Source organism: Malaclemys terrapin, chromosome 1, assembly GCF_027887155.1.
Source record: "Malaclemys terrapin pileata isolate rMalTer1 chromosome 1, rMalTer1.hap1, whole genome shotgun sequence".
Taxonomy (NCBI): domain Eukaryota; kingdom Metazoa; phylum Chordata; order Testudines; family Emydidae; genus Malaclemys; species Malaclemys terrapin.
Window position 1 is genome coordinate 316,255,762 of NC_071505.1, and position 27,741 is coordinate 316,283,502.

The following is a 27,741-nucleotide window of genomic DNA, read 5'->3' on the forward strand; positions in this document are numbered from 1 at the left end:
TCTTTCAGTTTGCTTTCTTCAAAGTGATTTATATTATGAAATTCTATAGTGCTCTAAATCGTAGCTGTCTTTTAGCAAATCCATTCTTCATGAATGAAGAATCACAATAAAAAAAGTACAGGTTATAATACTTTTTATCCCAAACGGAGGCAGGATGAACTGGAGCAACGAGCTTATCAGCACTTAGCCTATATACAAGAGCTTGATTTTAAACTCTGTTCAAAATTCAAAGCCCATAAAGGACGCTACCATGATGATTATTGCACTTTCTCAACATCTTGCTACTTAGCACATATTTTTCCTTAAGCAATATCTAATTTATTTTCTTGAAGACTGCTCAAAGTTATTGTATTGTGGGGAAAAAAGCACTTTAAATTTTATGAAGTTATGAATTAGACAAAATGATACAAAAATGAATTATCATTTGGTGATTCAACTACATCATGATCTATTATGTCTTCAGAATGATGTTATTTATGTTGGTATCACTCTCTGAACACCTGATATGCTCTTTGGCATTCTATGAATTTAGCAGATGCATTGTCTTCTAGGCTTTACAGCCTCCTCTGATGAATGGACAACATTTGGAACAAAGCCACTTTTAACACCTTCCCATCCATCCTGTATAGAAATTTCTCCTTTCTTTACAAGTTCATATATGTCTCGGGTCAGAATCGTAAAGGATTCTTCAACATTTGTGGCATCTTTTGCTGAGGTTTCTATGTATTTCATACCACGGGTAGATGACAGTTTTTCAGCTTCTTCTCTTGTAACCTGACGCTGTGACACTAAATCACATTTATGTCCAACTAACAGAAACACAATTTGAAATGGCTGTACATGCATTTTAGCTTCTTCTAGCCAGTCTTTCACATGTTCAAAGGATCGCCGGTTTGTGATGTCAAACACCAGTAAGCCACCAACAGAATTGCGGTAATAAGATCGTGTTATTGATCTGAAAAGTGAAGAGAGAAAGCGGGAAAAATAAGAGTTTAAAGGGAATGTAATTACATTTCTCAAGTTGATATTTCAATGCAGCAGTACATTCTTTACTTGCTACCATCTCTTCACAAAATACACATTTGTTCTTTTTCATAAACCAGAATTTATTTACTGAAGTTGTCTTTGATCATGTTCATTGTCCATATTTTCTTAAAGCCAAAAGCTGTCACTGCATGCAGCATCTTTGGACTCAACATCTTTGATATCAGCTTTGGATGCAGACTCAGTTTGGAAAGAGGTATTTCTGGTAAAAAAATTACCATGTTGCACTTATTCAAGAAGAAAAAAAATAACAGCATTAACTACTACATTTTTTTAAAGATAAGACTCTGATCCTGCAAACAGAACTGTCCTTTGTGTAGGCCGAATCGGGGCGACCGCCCTGGCCCTGCACTTTGGGGGGTCCTGCGCGTCGATAAAATTGGGACTGTCCTGATATTTAGCCCTTTGTCCCGTGTCCTGACCAATGTACGATGGGGACGCGATTTGTCCTGGTATTCAAGTGAGGAAGCGAATGGGGAGGCGAGCAGCGAGGAAGCGGGGGAGGAGGCGAGCGGCAGGCGGGCAGGCGGGAGGGGGTTGAGGAGGCAGGCAGGTGGGAGGTCGGTGGTCGGGCTGAGGGGGGTGCACGCCGGACAGATGGTGAGGAGACTAGCGGGGAGGCGGGTGGATGGCAAGCAGGAGAGCGGCGGGCTGGCGGATGAGGAGGTGGGCAGGTGTGCCGGGCAGACGGCGAGGAGACTAGCAGGATGGCTGATTTGTCCCAGGCCCCGTACCTCCCTAGGGACGGCCCTGCCTGCAAACACTCCTGCATATACTTAACTCTGCTCATGTGAATAGTTCTATAGTTAAGCACATGGAATAGTGTTGACAGAATTGGGGCCTAACTTTGCCATAGACAAGTAAACTTATTGTAATCTCCTCTCAAACCAATTCCTTGATATTAAACTCTGTGCAGATAATCATGCCTGTTGAGGTCAGCAGCAATAAGACTTGTTATGTTCATGGCATACGAAGAGAGAAGTTAGAAAAATAAAACACTCTTTCTGGAAGGCTGCAACACAACACTACTTTATTTCTTAGAATCCTGAACCCTAACTTGCAAAAATCAAAGACAGAGAGAGACAAAGCAGCTGCTCCCTAAGGCAAAGAGGCACAAGTCACCCCACCTTGCTCTAGGCTGGCTCTCTGCACAGACTGACCCAGATGGCAGGCTTTCCTACAGAGCCCTATACCTTACAAGCAGGACCAGGAAAGCCCAGGACAACTGAACGTGATATTTTACAATTTTAACAGTTTTAAATATACCACAAGACCAAGAAAGGAAGTTCTATAACACTGGCCAAAAAGAAATCAGAGGTGCAAATGCACTTATGACAGCACTGACAAAGAACCTTCTTTACCTCTTGCCCATCTATCACACAGGGCTTCCAAAATTCTTTATGCTACAATCACTCAGGCTTGGAGTGAGACATTCAGCATTGGGGCTCTAGCCATCTGTCATCGATTCCAAGGCCAGAAGGGACCATTGTGATCATGTAGTTTGTATAACATAGGCCATAGAACTTCCCCAAAATAATTCCTAGAACATATCTTTTAGAAAAATATGTAATCTTGTTTTTAAAGGAGACTCCAACATAACCTTTGGTAAATTGTTCCAATGGTTAATTACCCTCTCTGTTAAAAAAATCTATGCCATATCTATGCCTAACTTCAACTTCTAGTCATCAGATCGCGTTTTATCTTTCTCTGCTAGATTGAAAACCTCATTATCAAATATCTGTTCCCCGACAGGTACCTATAAATTGTAATCAAGTTACCCCCTAACCTTCTCTTTTGTTAAACTAAATAAATGCAGGTCCTTGAGTCTATCACTATAAGGTAGGGTGACCAGACAGCAAATGTGAAAAATTGGGACAGTGTGTGTGTGTGTGTGTGTGTGTAAATAGGAGCCTATATAAGAAAAAGACCCAAAAATCAAGACTGTCCCTATAAAATCGGGACATCTGGTCACCCTAATATAAGGTATGTTTTCTAATCCTTCAATCATTCTCGTAATTCTTCTTTGATCCCTCTCCATTTATCAACATCCTTCCTGAATTGTGGACATAAGAACAGGACACATATTCCAGCAGTGATTGCACCAATGCCCAATACAGAGGTAAAATAACCTCTCTACTTCTACTTGATATTCCCCTGATAATGCGGCCATGGATTTTGGTCACAGCTTCACACTGGGAGCTCAAGTTCAGCTGATTATTCATCACAACCCCGAACTCTTTTTCAGAGTCACTGCTTCCCAGGATAGAGTTCCCCATTGTGTTAGTCTGGAATACACTGTTTGTTCATAGACTTATTCATTTACATTTAGCAGTATTAAAACACATTGATCCCAGTTTACCAAGCAATCCAGACAGCTCTGTATCAGTGAGCCTAACCTCTTCAGTATTTACCACTCCCCCTGTTTTTGTGGCATCTGCAAATTTTATCAGTGATGATTTTATGTTTTCTTCCAGGTCATCAATAAAAATGTAGGGTAAAGAACAGAGCTCTGTAGGACCCCACTAGAAACATACTTGCTCAATGCTGACACAAGAAATAATTCTTCCGCTCTACTCCATGCTGATTAGGCCTCAACTGGAGTATTGTGTACTGTTCTGGAAAAGATTTCAGGAAAGATGTGGGCAAATTGGAGAAAGTCCAGAGAAGAGCAACAAAAATGATTAAAGGTCTAGAAAACATGACCTATGAGGGGAGATTGAAAAAACTGGGTTTGTTTAGTCTGGAAAAGAGAAGACTGGGAGGGGACATAACAGTTTTCAAGTACATAAAAGGTTGTTACAAGGAGGAGGGAGAAAAATTTTTCTTCTTAACCTCTGAGGATAGGACAAGAAGCAATGGACTTAAATTGCAGCAAGGGAGGAAGCGGCCGATGGCCAAACTCGGGGGGTTCAGGCCCGGGCGCCAGAGCCGCAGCCGCCAAGCTTGGCCATCGGCCGCCTCCTCCCCGCGCGGCAGTGGGAGCAGCAGCTGCTCCCGAGTCCCCGCGGGCCGCCCCCCTACTCTCCCTACTGCCCGACTGAGTCCTGCCTGCGCTTGGGGCCAGACTGGACTCTCACTCATTCTGGCCCTGTGCTTCCCCCGCGTCTCCCGGGCCTCCCTCCACAAGCACCGGAGGGAGGAGGAATGGTGAGCCTGGGGAAGAGGCGGGGATTCGGGGAGGGAGCCAATCGGGGAAGGAGGGGGTGGAGTCGGGGCGGGGAGGGGGATGCGAGCACTTCTGGGCTCCGGAGCATTTGCTTGTTTGTCCAGTGTCCCGACTTAACATTGGTCGGAATGCGGGACAAACAAGCAAATATCGGGACAGTCCTGATAAAATCGGGACGTCTGGTCACCCTATGTGCAGCTGCGTGCTTTGAGTATGGGTAGGGACAGCCCTGGCGGGAAGGGATGGAGTGGGAGAAGGGCCTGTGGCAGAGCCAGGGGTTGAGCAGTGAGCACCCCCTGGCACATTGGAAAGTTGGCCTCTTTAGCTCCACTCCCGGAGTCGGTGCCTATACAAGGAGCCACATATTAACTTCTAAAGAGCCGCATGTGGCTCCGGAAACACCCCTGGTCTAGATCAGTGGTTCTCAAAGTCGGTCCGCCGCTTGTTCAGGGAAAGTCCCTGGCAGGCCGGGCTGGTTTGTTTACCTGCCACGTCCGCAGGTTCGACCGATTGCGACTCCCATTGGCCGCGGTTCACCGCTCCAGGCCAATGGGGGCTGCGGGAAGGGCAGCCAGCACATCCCTTGGCCTGCGCCGCTTCCCACAGCCCCCATTGGCCTGGAGCGGCAACCGCGGCCAGTGAGAGCCGCGTTCGGCCGAACCTGCAAATGCAGCAGTTAAACAAACCGGCCTGGCCCGCCAGAGGCTTTCCCTCAACAAGCGGCAGACCGGCTTTGAGAACCACTGGTCTAGATAATACTTTAGCCCTACCATGAGTGCAGGGGACTGGACTAGATGACCTCTCAGGGTCACTTCCAATCCTATGATTCTATGATGACCTCTGAGGATGCTGCTAAAATAGTTTGGATCAGGGTAAACTCTACTTGATAACGTTTTTCTACATCAGTAACCCTCCTTAACTGTTCAATTTATCACCTGTATAGTTTTTTTTATAACAATTTGAACATAAAGGTATAACAAACTCAAATAATGATGTTGCAGATGTGTACATGAATCCTGGGACAATTAAATTCTGGTAGTCACAGCAAGTTGCATTTGAAGCGGTAGCAGCTATATACTCGGGTAAGACTGTTTACCCTAATATTTTGGACTGATCTTTTCCAATATCTTAGGGCCAAATTCTATTGTGGATGTGTGTGCGTGCAGTTCTAAAGTGAAGCCAATGGAATCTTACCTCAATATTAATTCAAATTGGCTTGGATCTGAAAAATGACGGTGCTGAACACTGGCTGAAGAACCATAAATACAGGGTAGATAATACTTTGTGTGAAGTGTCTAAAGGATCTGTATCAAGCTCTGTCTTACTCAGTATTTTCACTAATGATTTAGAAGAGGGCATAACTAGCATGTTGCTGAAATTTTCAGATGATGATTTGGATGAATTGCAAATGCAAGCAAGGACATAAGAAATAATTGAATTGGATCTAGAGAGACTAGAAATATTGCCACCAAAATGAGATTTAACTTGGAATAATGTAAATAATGCAAGCAATCTGAAGAAAATCCTTGAAAACAGTAATGCAGAAAGTGATATAAGCAATACGGGACAGAAAATTAGATATTGGTTTATACTGGAATACTGGAATGCTATACAAGTACCATACTTTCTTATATAGAATTATGTGGCACCAAATTAAAGGTCTATTTGCCTTTAAATAATACCTCATGTACACCTGTGTGTTTTACATATACAGGACCAGATCCTCAGCTGTATATCGGTGTAGCTCCATGGCTTCATTATAGCAATGTTGATTCACACCACCTAAGAATCTGGCCTGTATTATTTGTTTAATTAACTAAAAACAATTCTGCAAAATAAACAAATGATTAAAAAAGGCAACTGTAATTTTGGACTATGTAAGAAGTGGCATCATATCAGGGAGAGAATAGTTTCTATCTTTTGGTACAATCATAACTCAAATAAATCTTTCATTTTCAGATCTCTTTATTAAAGAGAACCTGATAAACTTGAGGGAGTTCAGAAAACAGCAAGAGAGGAGGGTTGGAGAAAATAACATATGAGGAAAGATTTTTTTTTAAAAAATGATTTAGATATGTATAGTTTGATTAAGTGACAGCTAAGAAGGGCAGATATGTGTGGAAATACTGTCTACAAATATTTGAAGAGGTTAAATCTCAAGGAAAGCAATTATTTAGAGCACTGTATTACATGAAAGTATAATTATGAGTGATGAGATAAAATTAAGAAGTAGGAAATTGAGGCTGAAAATCAGGAAAAATCTTCCTAGCACTGAGATCTATTAGGCTGTTGCACAGTCACTCCAAAAGAAGTCATGGAAGACCCCAGACTTGACGTTTTTAAAACTAGACTGGGCAAACACTAGAAAAATATACTTTGGGGAACATTCCAGCGTTGGTTGGGAAATGGACTATGACCCAGATCCTCAAAGTTATTTAGGTGCCTAACTCCCATTCAATTCAATGGGAATTAGTCTCCTAAATACCTTTGAGGATCTGGGCCTCGGTGACTTAATAGATGCATTGCATCTCTGACTTCAGTGGTTCTCATTCACACTATCCTCTAACAGGCCAAAAGAGAGGGTAGTGATGACAGTGCATGTGCTAGATGATGCACAATAGGTCTTTCCAGCTATAGAGTCTATGAAACCATATGAAAGGGCAGAATTTGGTCCTTACTACTATTAAGGGGAAATCTTTTAAGTATTTTTCGATGGTATTAAATTTATTTCTCAACTCACTCTGTCCTGCCCAACCTTAAAGAAAAAGAGCTTAATTACATCTCAGACATTCTTCTTGTGACCACCACTGTCTGACCACCATCACAATAATTATGAACAGCATGATGCAGTTCATAAGCAAAACACCCATTGACATCACTAGCAATGTACAAATAAGTGCTGCAATATCAGACCCTAAAAGAAGTTTAATTTATTGTAAAAGAGAAAATGAAATATACAGTATTTCCCTCTTATTAGATTATTATATTAGAGTCAGGATATCACAAAGATTTGCTAAGTGCGAATCAAACCAAGTTTATGAGTGTTACTAAATTTGAGTCTAAAAATCATTTAGAAAAAACAATGCTATATTTATTGTCTACTCCATATAAACCAGTGATAGGTTTCATAATCTATGAACCATTTGTGCTTTTGCTAATTATAGTAAAACAATCTATCTTAAAAAAAAAAAAACAAAAAAAAACACCAAAACCCACCCCCGGATAAACAATGTTAACTAAAGGATATCAGAAAGGACTGCTATCATTTCAGATTTGCAACAAGAGAGTTTGTATCAAAGCTATCAATAATATATTTGTAATCTTCATACAACACTTTTCAACAAAAAAGGCAGGGTTTTTTTTTGAGAAAGTTAATCTTTGTCAAACAGAATACGTAAAAATAAGTCTTAATAAGTCTCTGCCTGTTCAATAGATTAAATAATGCTACAGTAGATATTAAACCGGAACCAGATGGTTTTGATCCTGAATTCTACAATTACAAGGCCCACAAAATAATTCTGTATTCTACAACAGTTTCCTGTTGAAAATGAGATTGATCCATCAGAAAATCATGCAGCAGACTGACCCTCCAAAGAATAATAATTTCACACTCTTTCGTTTTAATTTAGAGTATATTGTTGAATGTAGATTCTAAAATACTTATTGAAATTATGATTTCTCATTTAGAGGAATCCTTCTGTAGGTTAATTAATCCTGATTAAACTGGCTTTACTAAAGGGGGAAATTGTTTATTTCAGAAGTCATTTTAGATTAAACTGAGTAATAAAAAAATAAGTCCCTGATAGTCATTCTAAATGAAAGCAATGATAAGATATTATTCACTGGACAACTGTTTCTGAAAATAAATTAGAGGCTATATTAATCAAATCAAACTGTATTCTTAGAGTGATGCTCATTTTAGAGTGATGCTTATTTAGTCACCAGTTTCTTTCTGATTCTGATCTCACTGATTTTTACTAAAATGAAGGAAACTTTCCAAATGAAAGCTTTATCTTTATCTAATTTAGAAAGAGAATTATTTTTATTCCCAGCCTAAGAATTATATTATAATGGAGTTAAATTTGAGAGTACATATCAATCAATTAAAAAATTATAGGGATGGTATAATTATCCCAAAACCATACTTTACAAAGCCATAATGTATTAATATACTATCCTGGCTTTGTAATGCATAGTTTTGGAATAATTACAACATCTATGCAATGTTTTTACCCTTAAGCTACTGATATATACTCTCAACCTTATCTGCATCAAAATGTAGTTTTCAGTCTTGGAATTTCCCTGGTATTTAAAAGTTATTAAAAATTTCAAACAACATTAAACAAGAAACCTAAAGCAAAATTGACCATGTGACATTTCTAATGCTTTGATGATATGTAAAATCAACCGTAAATAATTTTTAAAAATGACCTTTTATGGGCAAATTCACTGGAACATCACTGTAGAGAAAAACAGCCAGTGTGCACTAGCCAATTAAAATAGGTGTACAGCTGCTTTGCATCACAGCCGTGCAAACCAGTCAAATTTCACTGGTGACTCTGACCCTTAATTTCTTATTGATGTATGAGTTAGAGGGTGGTGTTAATGAGACAGACAAAATATGAGAGTAGGTTTGGGGAGTCCTGTGCCAGAATCCCAATGACTCTGGGGTTTAAGGGCTCCCCGTGCACTCCTCCCTCAGTTTCCCCAGAAGGTCTGGCTTGGTGCTTAGTGGACCAGAGGCAGCGGTGCTATGGGGAGACTTTCAAGCAGAGATGCCCAAGCTAGTATGCAAGCAAAGAAACTTTAGGGAGCAGTGATAATTGGGTCAAGTAGTCAACCAACGAAAACTCTTGACACACGGTCCTGTCTGCTTCATACCACTGTCTCATTACAGCCAATAGACTTATTGCATGCAAATTAGTTGTAGGAGAAGGGTGGTAATTGGTTGATTTACCTCTGTAGTCACAATGGCCCTTCTTAAAAGTTACCTGAGCCCCTCTGTAGTCTATATAATCATAATAATTAAATACAACAATCATGAATAACTTAGTTTAATTTCAATCTATTTTTTTCAAATACAGCCTATGCACAAGATTACGATTCATTTTAATTATATGGAAAGTTGAAGAGTCTGTGTTATTCCATTATTAAGATAATTCAGAACAAAGAAAAGATTGACACTTGCTAAATTTCTTAAAGGACTCAGTTTTTAATTAATTTGAACTCAAACTGATTTACAGATTTACTTGTATGTGAATGGAAAATTCATTCTTTACTCATAAAGGAAGTGCTGTGAGTTTGGGGATGATAGTCTATGTTGACCCTAACTGCGGAGCCTTTACCATTACCTCCATAATAAAGGTATAGCCTTTCACACAATTTATATTTAATCTATATTAAAAACTGCATGTATAATTGTAAACATCTAAAAAAATCAGAGCAACGAGGCAAGCTAAATTCAAGTTCAATCTCTGTCTTTAACTCACCCCATGGCATGTATGTCTGCAGCTCAGATTACATAAGAGAAATCAATGTGGTTTAGCCCCAGGGAGGGCTGAAAAAATAATTTAAAGTCCACACTGCCTGCTCACTACTAAACCAGGCAGGTAATAAGCACTACCCAGTCAAACTGGCAACTGATCCATTCTCTCTTCAATTCTGTCCTGACATTGCCAATGGCAAATTATTTGTTCCTACGAGGTACCTTTGCATTCAGTCAGGCACAGGAAAAAAACAAATGTGTTAACATGTGAGACAGTCATGTGAAAAAACCTATCCAGTCTGGATTCATGTGAGTTTCACATACAGATTGTTCAAAGTTTCCTCTCACTTAACCTGGAAGTTTATTGTTTTGCTTTAATGTGTAGACAAATATACTATGGTACAGTATCACTTCAATGGGAACTGGGATTGCTCATCTTCTTTGAAAACCAGGCCATAGTTTTAGTACTTAAAGATGGATTCAGGATCCTGACTAACTTCAGTCACTCATGTTTGCAAATGTTGTGCAAATAATAAGATCGGCTCCCAATTCAGAATCACATTCTGACTCACCTGTTGGATCTGCTTACCTAAAATCTCCTTTCATAACCAACTTCTTCTCTAGAAGCTCTTTCTATGTTGTAGAAACAGAATGCAGAGCTAAGAAGAATGTGATAGGAACACAGGGATTGCCATACTGGATTACATCAGTAGTCCATTAGTCTAGTTCCTATCTCTGACAGTGGCCAGTATCAGATGCTTCAGAGAAAGGTGCAAGAAACCCTGTGATGGACAATTATGGAAAAAATCTGCCTAGAGGGAAAGTTTTTCCTAACCCCTGTCAATTAGAAGTTGATTTACGATTTGAAGCATGAAGCTTATATCCTTTATAATGTTTTATCCTATCTGACATTACTATGGATGCTCTTATTAGCCATGTAAATGTCTAATCCTTTTAAAAATCTTACCGAGGGCTTTTCTATACACATTGTACTACTTTCATTATATCAGTATTGTTGAAGTGTCCTTAGTGTGGACACAGTTATACTGGTAATGGTGCTTACACTGATATAGCTTATTTGTGTAGGGATGGATAACAAACTATACTGATATAAGGCACCTTTATACCAAAATATCTTCATCTACACTATGATTTGTACTGATTTAACTAATTTGATTAAAAATATACAGCTCTAATCAAAGTACAGTAGTTAAATTGGTACAAGAACTGTTCGCTCACCAAGCCTAAGCACTTGGCTTCAAGGATATCTTGTGACAGTGAGCTACACAGGTTAATTATGCACTGTGTAAAAAAGTATTTATTTTATCAGTTTTAAATGTGACATCTCACAATCTAATTTAATAGCCCTTTGTTCTTGTATTATAAGAGAGTAAATAGGACTGCCCAATTTACATTTTATTGTATAAATGCCATCAAGCCATGGTGTCTTGTTGCTTTTTATCAATATGTCTTAGTGCCTCCTCTTTGACACCTGGATCTCTGTCAGTACCTCTTCTTTATTACCTGAAATAAGTAAAGCTGGTGTGTGTGTGTGTGTGTGTGTGTGTGTGTGTGGAAATGAAGAATGCTAACATTAATAAAATGTTCAAAAACCTTCATAAGAGATTAACTATACTAGGCAACTCTCTGACACCATTCTACAGGCCATTACCCTCTGATCCCACTGAGGGTTACCAAAATAAACTACACCATCTCCTCAAGAAACTCCCTGAAGAAACACAGGAACAAATTTACACAGACACATCCATAGAGCCCTGACCAGGAGTATTCTATCTGCTACCCAAGATTCATAAACCTGGGAATCCTGGATGCCCCATCATCTCAGGCATTGGCATCCTGACAGCAGGATTATCTGGCTATGTAGACTCTCTCCTCAGGCCTACGCTACCAACACTCGCAGCTATCTTCGAGACACCGCTGACTTCCTGAGGAAACTGTGATGTTGCACCCCATAATGCTTTATAGAAATATGCTTATGAATGTAAATATGACATAAATGGAATATGTTTTACGCTAAATATGCCATGTAACATATCTTTGCAAAGGTTATGTTCTACTGAACGTATTCATCCTATTTGTATGCATGTATCATTTTTATATCTGAAGTTATGAGTGTTGGCTCTATGCTTTTATTTAAAGTGTTTGCTGTAGGAAGCACCTAAGGTAAATCTGGTCAACCTAGTGTGAAAGTGTTATTCAAGTAATTGAGAGTACTTGACTAACAATGGACCTTGGTAGACGCCAGTCCACATCTGAGCTTTCCATTCAAACTAGCATGTGGACAATGGCATCAGCCTGTAAAGAACTGAGTCATGCCCGGACATGTGACTTGTCAGTGTGACTCCAAAACTCCATTTTGTAGCTGTAATTCTACCCAGGGGGAGAGAGGGGTTTCCACCCAAAAGAGAGCGGCTATATAAGCCCCTGGGAACACCCTCCATTTTGTCTTCAGCTGGCTCAAGAGATAGCCTCTCCACCCCAAAGGATGCCTGAAAGAAACTGGAACAAAGGACAGTAACTACAGGGGTGTGAATGATTGCTGGACCCAGACTAGAAGGAGGCTAGTCTGTCAAAGAAGCTTATTGGAACATCTCTGAGGATGAGATTTACCTGCATTTAGTTTCCTACTGTTAGGTTAGACTTGCGTGTTTTATTTTATTTTGTTTGATAATTTACTTTGTTCTGTCTGTTATTACTTGGAACCACTTAAATCCCACTTTCTGTATTTAATAAAATCACTTTTTACTTATTAATTAACCCAGAGTAAGTATTAATATGGGGGGGGAGGGGCAAACAGCTGTGCATATATAATAATAATGGAGAGATATCCCATCTCCTAGAACTGGAAGGGACCTTGAAAGGTCATCGAGTCCAGCCCCCTGCCTTCACTAGCAGGACCAAGTACTGATTTTGCCCCAGATTCCCAAGTGGCCCCCTCAAGGATTGAACTCACAACCCTGGGTTTAGCAGGCCAATGCTCAAACCACTGAGCTATCCCTCCCCCCTCGGTGTTATAGAGGGCGAACAATTTATGAGTTTACCCTGTATAAGCTTTATACAGGGTAAAACGGATTTATTTAGGGTTTGGACCCCATTGGGAGCTGGGTATCTGAGTGCAGGAGACAGGAGCACTTCTTAAGCTGTTTTCAGTTAAGCCTGCAGCTTGTGGGTGACGTGGTTCAGACTTGGATCTGTGTTTGCAACAGGTAAGCGTGTCTGGCTCAAACAAGGCAAGCTACTGAAGTCCCAAGTTGGCAGGGAAAATGGGCTCAGAGGTAGTCTAGGCACATCAGGTGGCAGTCCCAAAGTGGCTTCTGTGATCCAATCCATCATGGAAACTACAATCCTTTGGTGATCTTCCAGAAAACACCATCCTAGCTCTCTACACCAACATTCCACACAAAGATGTACTACAAGCCATCAGAAACAGTATCCCCGATACCATCACGGCAAACCTGGTGGCTGAACTTTGTGACTTTGTCCTCACCCACAACTATTTCAGATTTGAGGACAATTTATACCTTCAAGTCAGTGGGACTGCTATGGGAACCTGCATGGCCCCACAGTATGCCAACATTTTTATGGCTGACTTAGAACAATGCTTCCTCAGCTCTCGTCCCCTAATGCCCCTACTCTACCTGCGCTACATTGATGACATCTTCATCATCTGGACCCATGGGAAGGAGGCCCTTGAGGAATTGCACCAGGATTTCAACGATTTCCACCCCACCATCAACCTCAGCCTGGACCAGTCCACACAAGAGATCCACTTCCTAGACACTACAGTACTAATAAGCGAAGGTCACTTAAACACCAACCTATACTGGAAACCTACTGACCGCTATACTTACCTATATGCCTCCAGCTTCCATCCAGATCACATCACATGATCCATCATCAATAGCCAAGCTCTAAGATACAACCGCATTTGCTCCAATCCCTCAGACAGACACAAACACCTACAGGATCTCTATCAAGCGTTCTTAAAAATAAAATACCCACCTGGTGAAGTGAAGAAACAGATTGACAGAGCCAGAAGGGTACCCAGAAGTCACCTACTACAGGACAGGCCCAACAAAGAAAATAACAGAACGCACTAGCCTTCACCTATAGCCCCCAATTAAAACCTCTCCAGCACATCATCAAGGATCTACAACCTATCCTGAAGGACGCTCCCTCACTCTCACAGACCTTGAGAAACAGGCCAGTCCTCGCTTACAGACAGACCCCCAACCTGAAGCAAATACTCACCAGTAACTACACACCACAAAACAAAAACACTAACCCAGGAACCAAACCCTGCAACAAATCCCAGTGCCAACTCTGTTCGCATATCTATTCAAGGGACACCATCATAGGATCTAACCACATCAGCCACACCATCAGGGGCTCGTTCACCTGCACATCTACTAATGTGATATATTCCATCATGTGCCAGCAATGCCCCTCTGCCATGTACATTGGACAAACCAGACAGTCTCTACACAAAAGAATAAATGGACACAAATCTGACATCAGGAATTATAACATTCAAAAACCAGTCGGAGAACACTTCAATCTCCCTGGACACTCAATAACAGACTTAAAAATGGCAATTCTTCAATAAAAAAAACTTCAAAAACAGATTCCAATGAGAAACTGCAGAACTGGAATTAATTTGCAAACTGGACACCATCAAATTAGGCCTGAAAAGAGACTGGGAGTGGATGGGTCACTACAAAAACGAATTTCCCCCTGCTGATACTCACACCTTCTAGTCAACTGTTTGAAATGGGCCACCTTGTTTACATTGGCCTCATTAGCACTACAAAAGTGATTCCCACCGCTTCTTGTCAACTGTTGAGAATAGCCCACTTCCACCTTAATTGAATTGCCTCGTTAGCACTGGCCCCCCACTTGTTAAGGCAACTCCCATCTTTTCATGTGCTGTGTATTTATACCTCCCTACTGTATGTTCCACTCCGTGCATCTGATGAAGTGGGTTTTAGCCCACAAAAGCTTATGCCCAAATACATTTGTTAGTCTCTAAGGTGCCACAAGGACTCCTCGTTGTTTTTGCTGATACAGACTAACACGGCTATCACTCTGAAACCTATAAAAGATATGCATTTCAAAAGCTGAGCCAGCGGAGTTCTGGAAGAATAAATGAGGCCAAGGACAATATGGTTGCCTTTCAGCATCCATAGTCTTCATGTGGCTGTGAACATACTATTCCAAAGCAGTATGACCATTCTGGAACATTAGCACTATTGATTTGAGGTTGTAAACCCCTGTTATAAAAAGCACCACCCCTAATAAATCCAGTTTCTCATAGCTTCATTTACTCACGAAAGACACTCCGCAGAAGTGGGGTCAGCATGGATGGGTGTAGGCAAAAAAATTCTGAGAACTGCAGTTACTGGTAAGTAACCTTTTTTAACTCTATCATAAAATTGTCTCTGCAGATCCCTGCTATAGTAAATTAGCCCTCCCATTGCAGTTGTCTGCTAACGCTTGCTGGTGAATACTTAATTAAATAAAGGCAGAAGCAGTGCTCTCTGATCTGGGCATAAGCCTGAGTCTCAGAACCAAGAATAATTTTGTGAAAAAAATAAACTGAGCAACAAATGGCAGTATCAGAAATCGAAACATTTTATAGGGAAGCTATTGATGTTAACACTCTGTGGGATGTTTTAAAGTTAATTCTACCAATCTCCCTGGTACAAACAATTTGTCATAACAAGCTTGACTATAGGCCATAATAAATCCACTTGGATGACCTGTGAGCATAGATCATCTCTCCTTGGACTTTTTTCTCAGAGTCCATAAAGAGACTTTCTGAAGCTAGTTTCCCTGGCATAGTGTGAGGCTTAGGAAAAAAGGTAAGCAAAGAAATTAACTAATTTAGGTGAAATCTTATCCTATCTTGGTCAGAAATACACAGTGAATAACCACTTTATCTTCATTAAACATAGTCTGTCTAGGTTCTTGTCCCACTAGATTGTAAACTCCTTAGGGTAGAGATACCTTTTTGTTCTCTTTGGACAGCACCTGGCATAACGGGGTCCTGGTCCAAGATCGCAGCCCCTTGGTACTACCACAATACAAATAAATTAATAATAATAAAACTGTATCCATCACTGTATTATCTGATCTCAGTATAAGGAACCATCCAGGCTTGCAACTTGCTTACCCACTTTGAAGAGGTAGTAAAAACCATGCCACTTTAACTGAAAAGTAATGCACTCCTCAGCAATGTAAATGGTGTTTCCATGAGCCTAATTGGAATCAGATCCCAATCCCAAGACACCGCTGGCAGATCCAATAACTTTCTCAGAAGTTTTACCATAGGATGTAGAAGAAAGAAAGAGAATTGAATAGGATGGTGGTGGGGGCAAGTACACCATCAAAATGTACTTTTCTCTGGAGATGTCCCCTAGGCTTGGGACCAGCAGTGGGCTGGCATATAACTACTATGGATTCCCCTTACACAGGGAAATCCTCTGGGAGTGTATTAACCCAGGCTCAATGTAGCTTTGCACCAGTGGGACAGTGCAAAGGATCTGGAGCAGACTTGAAAAACAGACCTATACACTGCTTAGTCATTTTTATTGTTACAACAAAAGCATCCTAGTAAGTTAAGAAGACCTTTTGGCATCTTCTAATCTCCCAAAGGTTATAGCTTGATTATGATCTACAGTTTTCTTCATTTAAGTGTAATGAACAGAGCACAAACTATACAAGTTTCCAACATACTGTTTATATTTTAGTAATCTATTTGTAACATGCTTGAATAGATTTAAAAGGCTAAGCACAATAATTGCTTTCATAATTTCTATGTATGCCAACTGTCAAGACATGTCTATTAGCAAACCAAACACTTTTAACAGTATTTCTTCTGGTAAATATCTGCTGGGTATTGAAGAATACTTATCATATACACTAGTGGGTATATGTCAAAGCAACGGCATACATGACTCATGACTGCATATCCCCTGAGCATCATCATGTTAAATGATGGCTATTATTTGATTTCAGATGGTATTGTATTTACATCCCTTTGAGTCAACTAACAGTCTTGTCATTGGATATATTGGCCCTTTGCCAGCAAAATCAAAATACAGCGACTACTAGTTATTAGGCCTGTGTTTATAAATATTTTACATTTGTTTGTAGGAAAATACTAGGAAGCTGAAAAATATTAAGAGGCTGTTGTTATCAGTAGTGAATTCAGCACTAATCTTGGAGAGGCCTGACTCTGCAAAAAAATATTTATGCACTTCTGACTCATGCAAGCCCAGGAAAGTTGCTAGTTACTCTTATGGGTGGCAGGTTTGTATAATTTTTGGTGGTACACAGAACGGGTCCAAGTCCCCACACCCCACACCTGCCTTGTAAGCTGAGATATATATTTTAAAATAATGTAAAAATGGACTGGAAACAGTACAGTTTCCCTATATTGCACAATTTGGGGAGGGTAGGCGGGGATGAGGGCTCTGGCTGGGGGTGAGGGCTCTGGGGTAGGGCTGGGCATGAGGGATTTGGGGTGTGGGAGGGGCTCAGGGCTAGGGCAGAGGGTTGGGGTGTAGGGTGAGGGCTATGGGGTGCAGGTTCTAGGTGGGGCGGGGCTGGGGATGAGGAGTTTGGGGTACAGGCAGGCTGCCCGGGGGCTTGGGCCAGACAGGAGGACTCCACAGTCCCCTAGCCCTCTCCCCACCGGCTGCAGTGAGCTCTGGGGAAGGGGCCTCCTGAGTCCTCCCAGCAATACACTCACCCAGCACCGTCACTGTTTGTGCTCCTAAGGGACGGGCCCCTCTCAGGTCCAGGAAGCCCCCTTGCCTCCCCTGTGGCGGGTGCCGGGAGAAAGGGCTGCCATCACATATGCACCTCCTCCCCTCCTCTCTCCACAGGCAGAGGCTGTGCCACCACCTCAGCCTGCCACCCGTGCTGCTCCCTTTTGTGGCCAGCAGTGGCCGGTGAGGGAGTGCAGCGTGGAGCAGCAGGGCAGCTGCCCGCAGCCCACGGCACAGGTAGGGACAAGGCCCCGAACATTGGAGGAGCCGGGCCCCCGGGCCCTGAATTTGCTGGATCACGGGCTCCATGGGCCCATACAACTCGCCGCCCCTGGTTACTCTGTCTCCCTGTCCAGGGAATAGGTTGCCCTGTCAGCTGTGGAGGAACTGTGGATCTGCAAGGGAGGAAGATGGCATGTGTAAATGAATCTCCTGCAATTTCCTATGAGGGTCCCTGTCACAATTTAACCCCACCAAGCTCAGGAATACGCTGGAAGCACAGTGGTTATCAAGAGTCTGGTTTAAGGGAGGAGGATGTGCCTTAGGGGAAAGAGGGATGCCTGGCTTTGCCTTCTCCAGAGGGAGGAGAGACAGGAAGGGGGTACCAGTGGCTGGACTGGGAAGTGTGTGATGAAGGACAGGAGTGTGGGGGTTGGGGTGGAGGTGAGTTTCTGTGGCTACAGGCAGTTCGGGGAGAGTGGGGACCCTAGAAAGCAGTGTAAGCGGCTAGGAGGACAGTGTGGTCCCTGGAGGGATGGGAGGGGGGGGGAGTAGGGAGCACTAGGGTCTATGCAGGGGAGGAGCAGCAGGCAGGAGGCCCGGGTGGGATCAGGGTGCAGTAGGGTGTGTCCAAGGTGTGTTGTGGAGACAGGAGGGTGATAGAGGGGTCCCAGGTGTGGGGTATGGTCCCGGGGGAGGCACAGGAGTGATTGGGAAAGGGTAGGGGGCAGGATGATGGTCCTAGGTGTGGTGCTAGGGTGGCAGGGGGATGGGCGGGGAGCCAGGGGGTCCTGGGGCGGCGCGGGGATGGGCGGGGAGGCAGGAGCCGGGTCCGGGCCGCGCGGGGATGGGCGGGGAGCCAGGGGGTCCCGGAGCGGCGCGGGGATGGGCGGGGAGGCAGGGGCAGGGTCCCGGGAGGATGCGGGGTTGGGCGGGGAGGCAGGGGCAGGGTCCTGGGGCGGCACAGGGATGGGCGGGGAGCCAGGGGGTCCCGGGGCGGAGCGGGGATGGGCGGGGAGCCAGGGGGTCCCGGGGCGGAGCGGGGATGGGCGGGGAGCCAGGGGGTCCCGGGGCCGCGGGGGGATGGGCGGGGAGCCAGGGGGTCCCGGGGCGGCGCGGGGATGGGCGGGGAAGCAGGAGCCGGGTCCGGGGCCGCGGGGGGATGGGCGGGGAGCCAGGGGGTCCCGGGGCGGCGCGGGGATGGGCGGGGAAGCAGGAGCGGGGTCCGGGGCCGCGCGGGGATGGCCGGGGAGGCAGAGGCGCTGGGAGGAGGCCGGGAGCGAGACAAGCCGCCTGTACCTGAACCGCTCCTGCCCCGCCGTGTCCCACAGCTGCAGCTTGACGCGCTTGCCGGGCTCGATCTCCACCAGGCGGGAGAAGAAGTCCACCCCCACGGTGGGGTCGCAGTGCAGCGGCCCCGGGAAGCGGCCCTCGGTGAAGCGGTGCAGGAGGCAGGACTTGCCCACGGTGGAGTCGCCCAGCACGATCAGCCGGAACTGATAGATCCAGATCGCTGCGTCCATGTCGGCCCCGGCCTGGCCCGCCTCGGCCTCGGGGCCCTTCCTGGGGCTCCTCCTCGGCCGGTGCCTGCACCGCGCTCCCACCGCCCCTATCCCGGGCATCGGCGCTGCAGGCCGGCTTGGGGGGAGGGGACGGCTCGGACCCGAGCAGCTGCACCCTGTGATGCCAGGGAGGGGCGGGGCCCCCTGGCTCCCGGTGGCGATGGGGAAGGGCTGGGGTCCCGCCTATCCCAGTGGGGAAGAGGGGAGGGCTGGGGTCCCGCCGATCCCCACGGGCAAAGGGCAGGGTTGGGCATCCCATGGACCCCGTAATGCAGGGGGGAGGGCTGAGGTCCCTGTGATCCTGGGGGATGGAGGAGGTACAGGTGGGGGAGGGAGGGCGCTGTCCCTTCAGCACCTGTTCTGCTCAGGTTGAGCTGAACAGGTCAGCCTGAGCCATTGCATCACACAGCCTGTGCCTTCCCTGCAGAGTTAACTCATGCTCTTCTTGGGATGTCACCCCAGCACTCCTCCCATCCACACACACAACCTTCTCACCCCAGTGTGGTGGTGCTTTCAGCCGTGCTAGCTGGCCCAGCTGGGAGTTTAGCCAACCACGTTGCAGTGAGGAGGCAGGCTAAGCCACTCAGAGCCTACAGTCCTCCAGTGCCTTCGCACAGTTCCCCCCATGTGCCCTAAAGGACAGACAAGATCTCCACAGTTCACTGGGAAAGACTCATAGAGTGGCTTAGCTTACTGCAGCATAACCAACTGTGGTATGTTCCCGCACAGGTCCTAGTGACACACATGGGAGCCCAGTCCCAAAGAGGACATAGTGATTCAGACGTGGTGTTGCAGTGTGGCTGTTCATCCCCCAGCTAAGCTACTCTGGGTACTAAGACCTGGGTGCCAATTACCCTGGCTAACTGTGGGGAAGACATTTCCTTGAAGCAAGAGTTTCCCCTCCATCCCCAACCTCCAATTCACACATGCGAGGCACTATTCCCCTAGTCAACAGCTTGTAAAACTCACAACAGATCCAACAAGGGCTGCAAGATGAGTGGATAGGGGAGTGAATTAGAGAGGCAGTGTGGGTGTGTGTGTACAAGTTAGGCACTGAAAAGGATGAGCAGGGAGTCGGGGTACGATGTGGGATAGACAATGGACCGTGGGGCATGAGATAGGCAAGGGAAGGTGTGAGCAGGGCTGAGAAAAAAGGGGGTGTTGCAAAGTAAGGGTGGGTGCAATAAAGGGTGATGGGCAAGGATGGTGGAAAGAAGCATGAGCTATAAAGAGGAAGGGAGGGAGATGAGTAAGGAGTTGCAGAAGGGGTGAAGGTCATAAGATTGAGGTGTTGTGCAAGAGTGGGAGTAGAGCTGGGTGAATTTTTTTTGTCAAATAGTTTATGCACTGAAAAATGTAGTTTTGGGGCGATCAAAACTAGCTATGAATTTGGTTCCACTTTGGGCAATGGTTGTGACCAAATAACAAAATTGAAAGCCAAAAACGTTTGTTTTTACATTTTCAAAATGAAATTCTTTGACTTTTTCTTCAAAACAATGCTTTGTTTAAAAATTTAGCTAGATTTATTTAAATATGTTTTTAAAAGTGGTAATCACCCAAAAATGTCACAAATTAAAAAACTGAAAAAAATGTTTTGCGTCAAGTGAATGTTTTGTTTGACCCAAGATTATTATTGCAATTAATTATTATTATTTATTCAGTCTTGTGTTTTATTTTGGTTTGTCCCACAAAAATTTGGGAAGGATTTTCCACTTCAGCTGCTGAACTGAAAAATCAACTGTTTGCGGAGCTCTAGGTGGGAGACAGACCAGGAAGGGCATGAGACTGAGGTGGAGAGCTGTGAACTGGAAAAGGAACACAAGACAGTCAAGGAGAAGCATGGGTGGGCAAGAGTGCAACATAGTGAAGAGTGGGACCTGGAAAAGGGGTAGGAAGGCATGGGATGAGTCATATAAAGAGGGACTGAGGAGAGACTCATGTAAGACGAGCTGAAAAAGAGCAGGAAATGGGTGTTGAGAGATAAGGAAAATGTGGAACTTGGGTGGCAGCTTAAAATAAAATGGTCACTTGAGAAGCAGCAGCTGGAGGATTTAGCTTTTGCAACTGAGTGAGACTTCAGTGGTTCCTAGGTGTCCCTAGGAGGTGTCATGTTCCATCCAATGGTGGTGATGTTCTGTCCAAAGTTTCTTCTCTTTTCACCTTACAGTTAGGCTCCCATCAGTTCTATGTCCTTGACAATTTCCATGGAATTAACCCCATTCTGCAGAAACAACTCGTCACTTTTAGAAGACATGATTGCCAACTTTGGGGCCAGCCTCATTTTGCATGCAATTGCTGTTATTGGCTCAATAAATATCTGTATATAATCCGCCCCTTTCCAGAAATTTAGGACGAAGAGCTTAGTCCCTATGGGAAGAAAACTGGGCTATAATATGTCAACAATGTCATACTAATGTCTTCACCCAATCCCTGCTAACGCTAAATAAAAATCTTAAATATATTATACTATTGGATCCCAGCAAAATTCTACTCAACTAAAGTAACAGAGTGCAAAATGTTGGAGGTGTCAACACTCCCCAGCTTCTCTATCACACACACTCTGGCCCTGTGACAAAATTATCCTAAATTACTCTATGACACAGCCTCTACAGTCCTAACTCTCAGGCTTTTAACATCCTCATTACACTATGAATAAACTGTGTATATTAGACATAGGTGAAAATACCCCTATTCCAGTGTGTCTTAAATAATCTTCACCAGTGATGACCCTCTTTAAAATAATTCCTTGATAACAATGGAAAGATGATCGAGCCCCATTTCTTTAAGCACATAAGTGTTGAAGGGAGCTCCTTCTATCAACATGGACATTATCTTCTCCAGAAAACCTGGATAGTTTTTTCTCTGCCTTCAGTAACATATAATGTTGTGATCAACCTGTTGCACTATAGATTCTTTATTTTTCAAGCCCCAGGAATAACTCAGTTATACATAATTGGTCGACAGGAGAGAAGGGAAGCCTCAGATCAGTCTCCTGGCCAAAAGGTCCAAATGGATGGAAATCCTTAAAAAGGGTTTGTTCCAGAAAGGGAACTTGATTAGATGGATCTTGCAGCAGCTGCTGCCACCTCAGAGCTGGGACAGGGAAGTGAGGAGCAGGCAGCCTGAGAGCTGGAATGAATAGGCTGGATGAGAACCAGAAAGCTGAGTTTGGAAGTAGCCAGTTGCTACTTTATTATTGTTTCTCTTATTCTAATAAAGTTCCTTGTTCGGTATTAAAAGAAAATTAAATTATTTCACCCTTGTCACATGACACAGGGTAAACTGGAAATGGAGGGTAGCAGGGGATGCAGAAACTGGAGAAAGGACAGGAGTGATGAGTTGTTACAGAATGTGGAGGGGCATTAGGTTTGATAATAATAAGAAAAATAGAGTATTCATGGAGGAGAGGAAGAGAGATTTTCAAGAAGAAAAGAGCATGGAGGAGACAAAAAAAATGAAGAAAACAGAGAGAAAAATATAAAGGGAAAAAAGAATCTTGTGAGGAAGATATAATTGAAATATATATACAGATAGAAATAGATATAATAGAAATAAAAGTATACAGAAGGAAGGAAAATGTCCATTCTAAGGGACAGCTCCTCAATCTTATGAACAAGGAAAGCAAAGAACTAACAAAAGGCAGGAGACATGGTACTTGTTTTATTTTATTTGAAGTTTCCTGTTTTACATATGCTACATTCATAACAATTATTTATGAAAAACAGTATTAATGGAAAGCATTTTTAGTTTCTTTTCCATATTATGAGTAAGTTGGCACATCTTCTGTACATTTTATCCACATTTTGTTATCTCTTGAATAGAATGATGGACATTGACATAACCTCAAGCTTTTTTGGAGACCACAAGCTGGTCCCCATAGAAATGGGGCACGAGGGAAAAATGTATAAAGGCATCTGCCCTCCCTAAATGGTGTTTATAGGATAATAAATAAATAAATAAATACACACATACATACATACATAAAATAATAATCATTAATAACAACAATAAAAGTTAGCTTAAGTTTGGTTAAGAAAGTAACATTTCCCCTTACAGTTTGTGACCAGTATGGAAAAGGCCCTAATTAGCAAGTAAATGAAGGCCATGAGAATAGTAAGTAGTGTTACTTGTAGTATGAGAAGGATGTATGGTTTTAAAAGTAACTAATAAAGTAAAAACAGCTGCAATAACAAGACAAAGGGAAATTGTCTCAAAGGAAAAAAACCCCAAACCTTCCCACTGTATTGCTGTGCAATCAAGGATGGCAGGAAGGGGGAGAGCAGGTCGGGAAGAAAATAAGAGAAGGTCTTGAAGGAAGGAAAGTAGTAGGGAGAAACTGCTTCAAACTAGCTTTTGCTAAAGCTAGTAAATTATCAAAGTCAATTCTTGGCAATGACATCATTTGTTTGTATAAAAAGTAAACTCTTAAAGGGTTCATTACTAATACCTGCCTGACCGGTTGGAGCCGACCAATATGGGTCTAAGCACCCTGGTTTAGCCTCTTGTAAGTATACTAATCATATGCTTATAAATATTTTTACTGTATTGAATTTAGTAACTGCTTATTGTAATTGCAAAAATAAAAGTTCAACTCAGACATGGCTATCCAGCAAGAGACAATCACATAAAAGAGAAAATAAATTAGTAGTGTGCAGTTGGGAGATAATTAACCAGTATAAATGCCTGATCCCTAGTGGTTGACTCTAATGACTGCAATGCATGTTATGAGGTTGTTATTGGTCTCCTTGCTTATGTCCTTCCTGCTAAGGACACAGTGACAGAACCTACTTCCTTTGCCGTTATTCCCTTTATTCGGGAGATGTAGCTACCTAGTTATTAATTATTGATTATTATTACTACTGCTACTACTATTTAATGGCTGTACAAGACACAAAATTAAGATATTCCTAGCTCACAGTTTATAGTCTAAAAGAGACACACAGAAACAAGAGGACTCACTGGGAAGCTCAGAGGAGGGCATAACCTGGATTATTTTCCATCTTTAACCTTACTGGATGTAGGCATTCTGGAACAAGTGAGACTTTAGGGAGGGATTTGAATGCAGAGAGGCTGGTGGCTTGCTGAACTGGGATAGGGAAGCACCTGGCGGCATGGAAAAAGATATGGAAATGGGACTGGGAGCAAATACTAAATATTTAGGGCTTGATCCAATACCCATTAAGATCAATGGAAAGACTCCGATTAATTTTAATGGAAGTTGAATCATGCTCTTAGCCAGTAAACTCTTTAGGTTAGGGACACTGTGTCTTTCTGTAAGTATGTACATTGTCTAGCAGAGTGAGTCCCCAATGCTAACTGGAGCCTCTCGGGGCCACTATGATCCAAGGGGATCATGTACTTGATTCTTTTAGAGGCACTGTGCACTCATAACTGCAGCTGATGGAACCTGCAGATGCTGAGCACCTCTGAAAAATTGAGCTCATTAATCATACATTTCAAGACATCTGTCACCTTTGGTATCTAAGCATCATGTCTGGAAAGACCATTATCCAACTATTCTGTGAATGATCCAGCAAGAAACCTCCATAACTTTTAGATCTGCAGAAAGGATCAGTGTCATTACTTAAAGGGTGCACACACCTAGGAGGCAGAAAAATTATTTACCATTAGGGTGGTACATGGGGGCTAAATAATGTAGGGAACATATAGGATTCTGGCTACAGCTAGCTCTGGCCCCACACACTATGCATCTTTACTGTTTTACAAAAGCTAGATATAAACAGAAGTGAGTAGTAGGTTCCTATCTGACAGGGAGACACAATGGGCGAAAAGGTTGGAATAATGCATTACACTATGCCCAGATAAAGTGTGATACTATAGCAGATATTGTACACATGAAGCACTTGCACTTTTGAGTTCACTGACCCTATTGCTAATTCCAGTAATAGCTAGCAAAATCTGGAAGGACAGTATGCTTTATGGCCAGCCTAAACATAACTCCCTGAAATCCATCTTGTCCTGCTAGTGGGATTTGACACTGCCTGACAAATGATAATCAAAAGAGCTGATGGGAAAACCTTGCATTTCTGAAGCAGTCTGGCAGAGATTACAGTGAGAAAAAATCCTATGCTGTGTCTTCTAGAGTCAGACATAACACAAAGCTTGAAGCTACTTAACACACTTTGATTAATAAGAAAAAAAAAAAAAGATTTCCCTGCAGTTACCTTCCAACATCCAAATGAGGAGGCTGCTTTCTTAACCCTAAAAAATATTTTGGCTCCTTCCTTCTGAGTCATACTTTCCTATGGTTTCAGGGAATCACATATAACACTCAGGGAACATATAATTTACAACAAGATCTCCTGTACAGATATACAACTTTCGCTGTTCGGGCTCAACACAGTATTGTTTTGGGGGCTTTTTTCAGTTGATCCCCCCAGTGAATAGTACCATGAAAATAACATTGGAGAAAATCTAGCAAAGCAACTAGAGTTAAAACCTAATGACATTGTGATTTTGAAAAACTCCTCTGATAAAAGATGACATACTTAAATTGTCCAAAGATCTTCACCACACTCCTAAAATACATACCGCTGAGGAACTTATTAACAGAGCAATTTTGATCCAGCAACCAAATAACACTCTTTCCCATACTTCCTTTTAACATTTCTCAAGAGTTTTGGTATATGTGATGCACCTGCAACTCAGATTTAGCTCTACCTATAGAATGTCTCCATTCCAAGGACAATACCTAGGGGGCCGAGGGCACAGTAAATGAGGCAGAGGCAGTCTGGGGAAAAATCTCATACTGCTACCGCGTTTAAGGCCCAAGACCAACATTCTATAAACAGGGTGGACTGGAACTCTTCTTAGGGATTGCTGGGAAATGTAGTCCTAAGGGCAAATGGGATTGTAGTTTAGGGTCCTGGCAAGGCCTGAGGGGAAACAAGGGTGGGATATATAAAATGTATCCTTTTCACAGTCCAGAGACAGATCGGTATTTGGTACATAGCCATAACTGTTGAGTGTACTTCATTTTATTCCCAAAATCACAATCACACAAATTTGGTGTTCCCTCAGTTTTATTGTTGAAAAATTATTTACATCAGAATCAAAGAATGAATGCACTGCAGCCATTTAGACTAATATAATTAAACCCATAGCATATTAAGTTTCCATCAGGAATAATATTTTTGTGTTTTATCTTGGGCCTTTGTCACACATTGTGTTTACATTTGCACCTTGGTAAGTTCAGAAGTATTTATTCAGCTGCTACAGTGATGGGCACACTATAAAAATAGATTATATAAAATACATATGAGCACCATAATCCTTCAGCCCCTATTTTAACACCTGGCTTTCTAATAGAATCAGTCTAAATTTTTCCAACAAAAAGTTTCAGTTTTGTTTTTTTCCATTGCTGAGAGCCAGTTCCATTGCATGGTCCATCTCTCCTGCTGCCATTCTGGCATCGCACCCGACCCTCACCCTTCGCCTCGCGGGTGGTGACCCCACAAAATGGGCCCACATTGTCTTTTTGGGCTGGGTCCGGCTGGGTTACATGGGTAGCCTGACCACCAAATGCTCACCTGACACCACCCCGCAGGGATAGGTTCTGGTATTTCTAGTCCAGGCGAGTTCACATGGTCATTTTTGGGCTTTCAAGAGAGTCTTGATGCGGATCGTTTTTAGTTTAGAACCTCCCCCCAGACCTATTTGCCTAGGGTGACCCTACCAGGAGCACTAGGCTCCAGATGACATAGCCCTGGGGTTTGTTGGAACATGCAAGCCCCTCCATCACAACAAGGTAAAAATCCTCAGAGGGAATTGGTGTGGTGGCAGCAGTGATGCAGGCACTGTACCAATCTGTGGTGATGAAGCGGGAGCTGAGTTCTCGGATGAAGCTCTCTGTTTACAGGGCATTCTACTTCCCCATCCTCACCCATGGTCATGAACTTTGGGTAATGACCGAAAGGACAAGATCGCAGGTACGAGCAGTGGAAATGAGGTCTCTGTGCAGGGTGGCTGGGCTTACTCTTTGAGATAGGGTGAGGAGCTCGGCTATATGGGAGGGCCTCGGAGTAGAGCCGCTACTCCTCCGGATCGAGAGGCATCAGCTCAGGTGGTTTGGGTACCTGATAAGGATGTCCCCTGGGAGGCTTCCGTTGGAACTATACCGGCCATGTCCCACTGGGCATAGGCCCTGAGGCCGACCCAGGACATACTGGAGAGATTATATCTCATGGCTGGCCTGGGAACGCTGGGGAATCCCCCAAGAGGAGCTGGAACCTGTTGCGGAGGAAAAGGAGGTCTGGTCCTCCCTACTCTCCATGCTGATGTTGCGACCCTCACCAGGAAAAGCGGCATAAAGGAAAAAGAAGAAGACGTTTCAGTTTTATTAAAAACCCAATTTTTTAAAGCAAAAAATTGAAATGGTAAAATTTGGAAAAAAGTGAACACTTCTGTTTCAAAATTGTGGGTCTACCCTCCCTTCCCCCTGCTTTTCAAACA

The 27,741-nt window shown here is 43.2% G+C and overlaps 1 protein-coding gene across 2 annotated transcripts; it reads right to left on the reverse strand.

The window, feature by feature from the left end:
- Window positions 1-27,562, reverse strand: RAB39A (RAB39A, member RAS oncogene family). Of its 2 annotated transcripts, XM_054015531.1 has the most exons (3): window positions 27,556-27,562; window positions 19,007-19,220; window positions 1-955 (listed from the first exon to the last, which is right to left on the reverse strand). In XM_054015531.1, exons 1-3 carry the CDS (start codon window positions 27,560-27,562, stop codon window positions 529-531), a joined length of 648 nt encoding a protein of 215 aa, XP_053871506.1. In that variant the 3' UTR covers window positions 1-528. The 2 variants fall into 2 exon arrangements, with proteins under 2 accessions (XP_053871506.1, XP_053871505.1); XM_054015530.1 differs by lacking the exon at window positions 27,556-27,562 and having other exon boundaries at window positions 19,007-19,329.
- Window positions 27,563-27,741: the final 179 nt, after the last annotated feature.

Bases quoted from the DNA above. Each gene is read 5' to 3' on its own strand.
- RAB39A (XM_054015530.1), bottom strand. From the start codon at position 19,329: ATGCCCGGGATAGGGGCGGTGGGAGCGCGGTGCAGGCACCGGCCGAGG. The intron at 956-19,006 runs GTACAGGCGGCT...TTCACTTTTCAG, and splicing joins GCGGGGCAGGAGCGGTTCAG to ATCAATAACACGATCTTATT.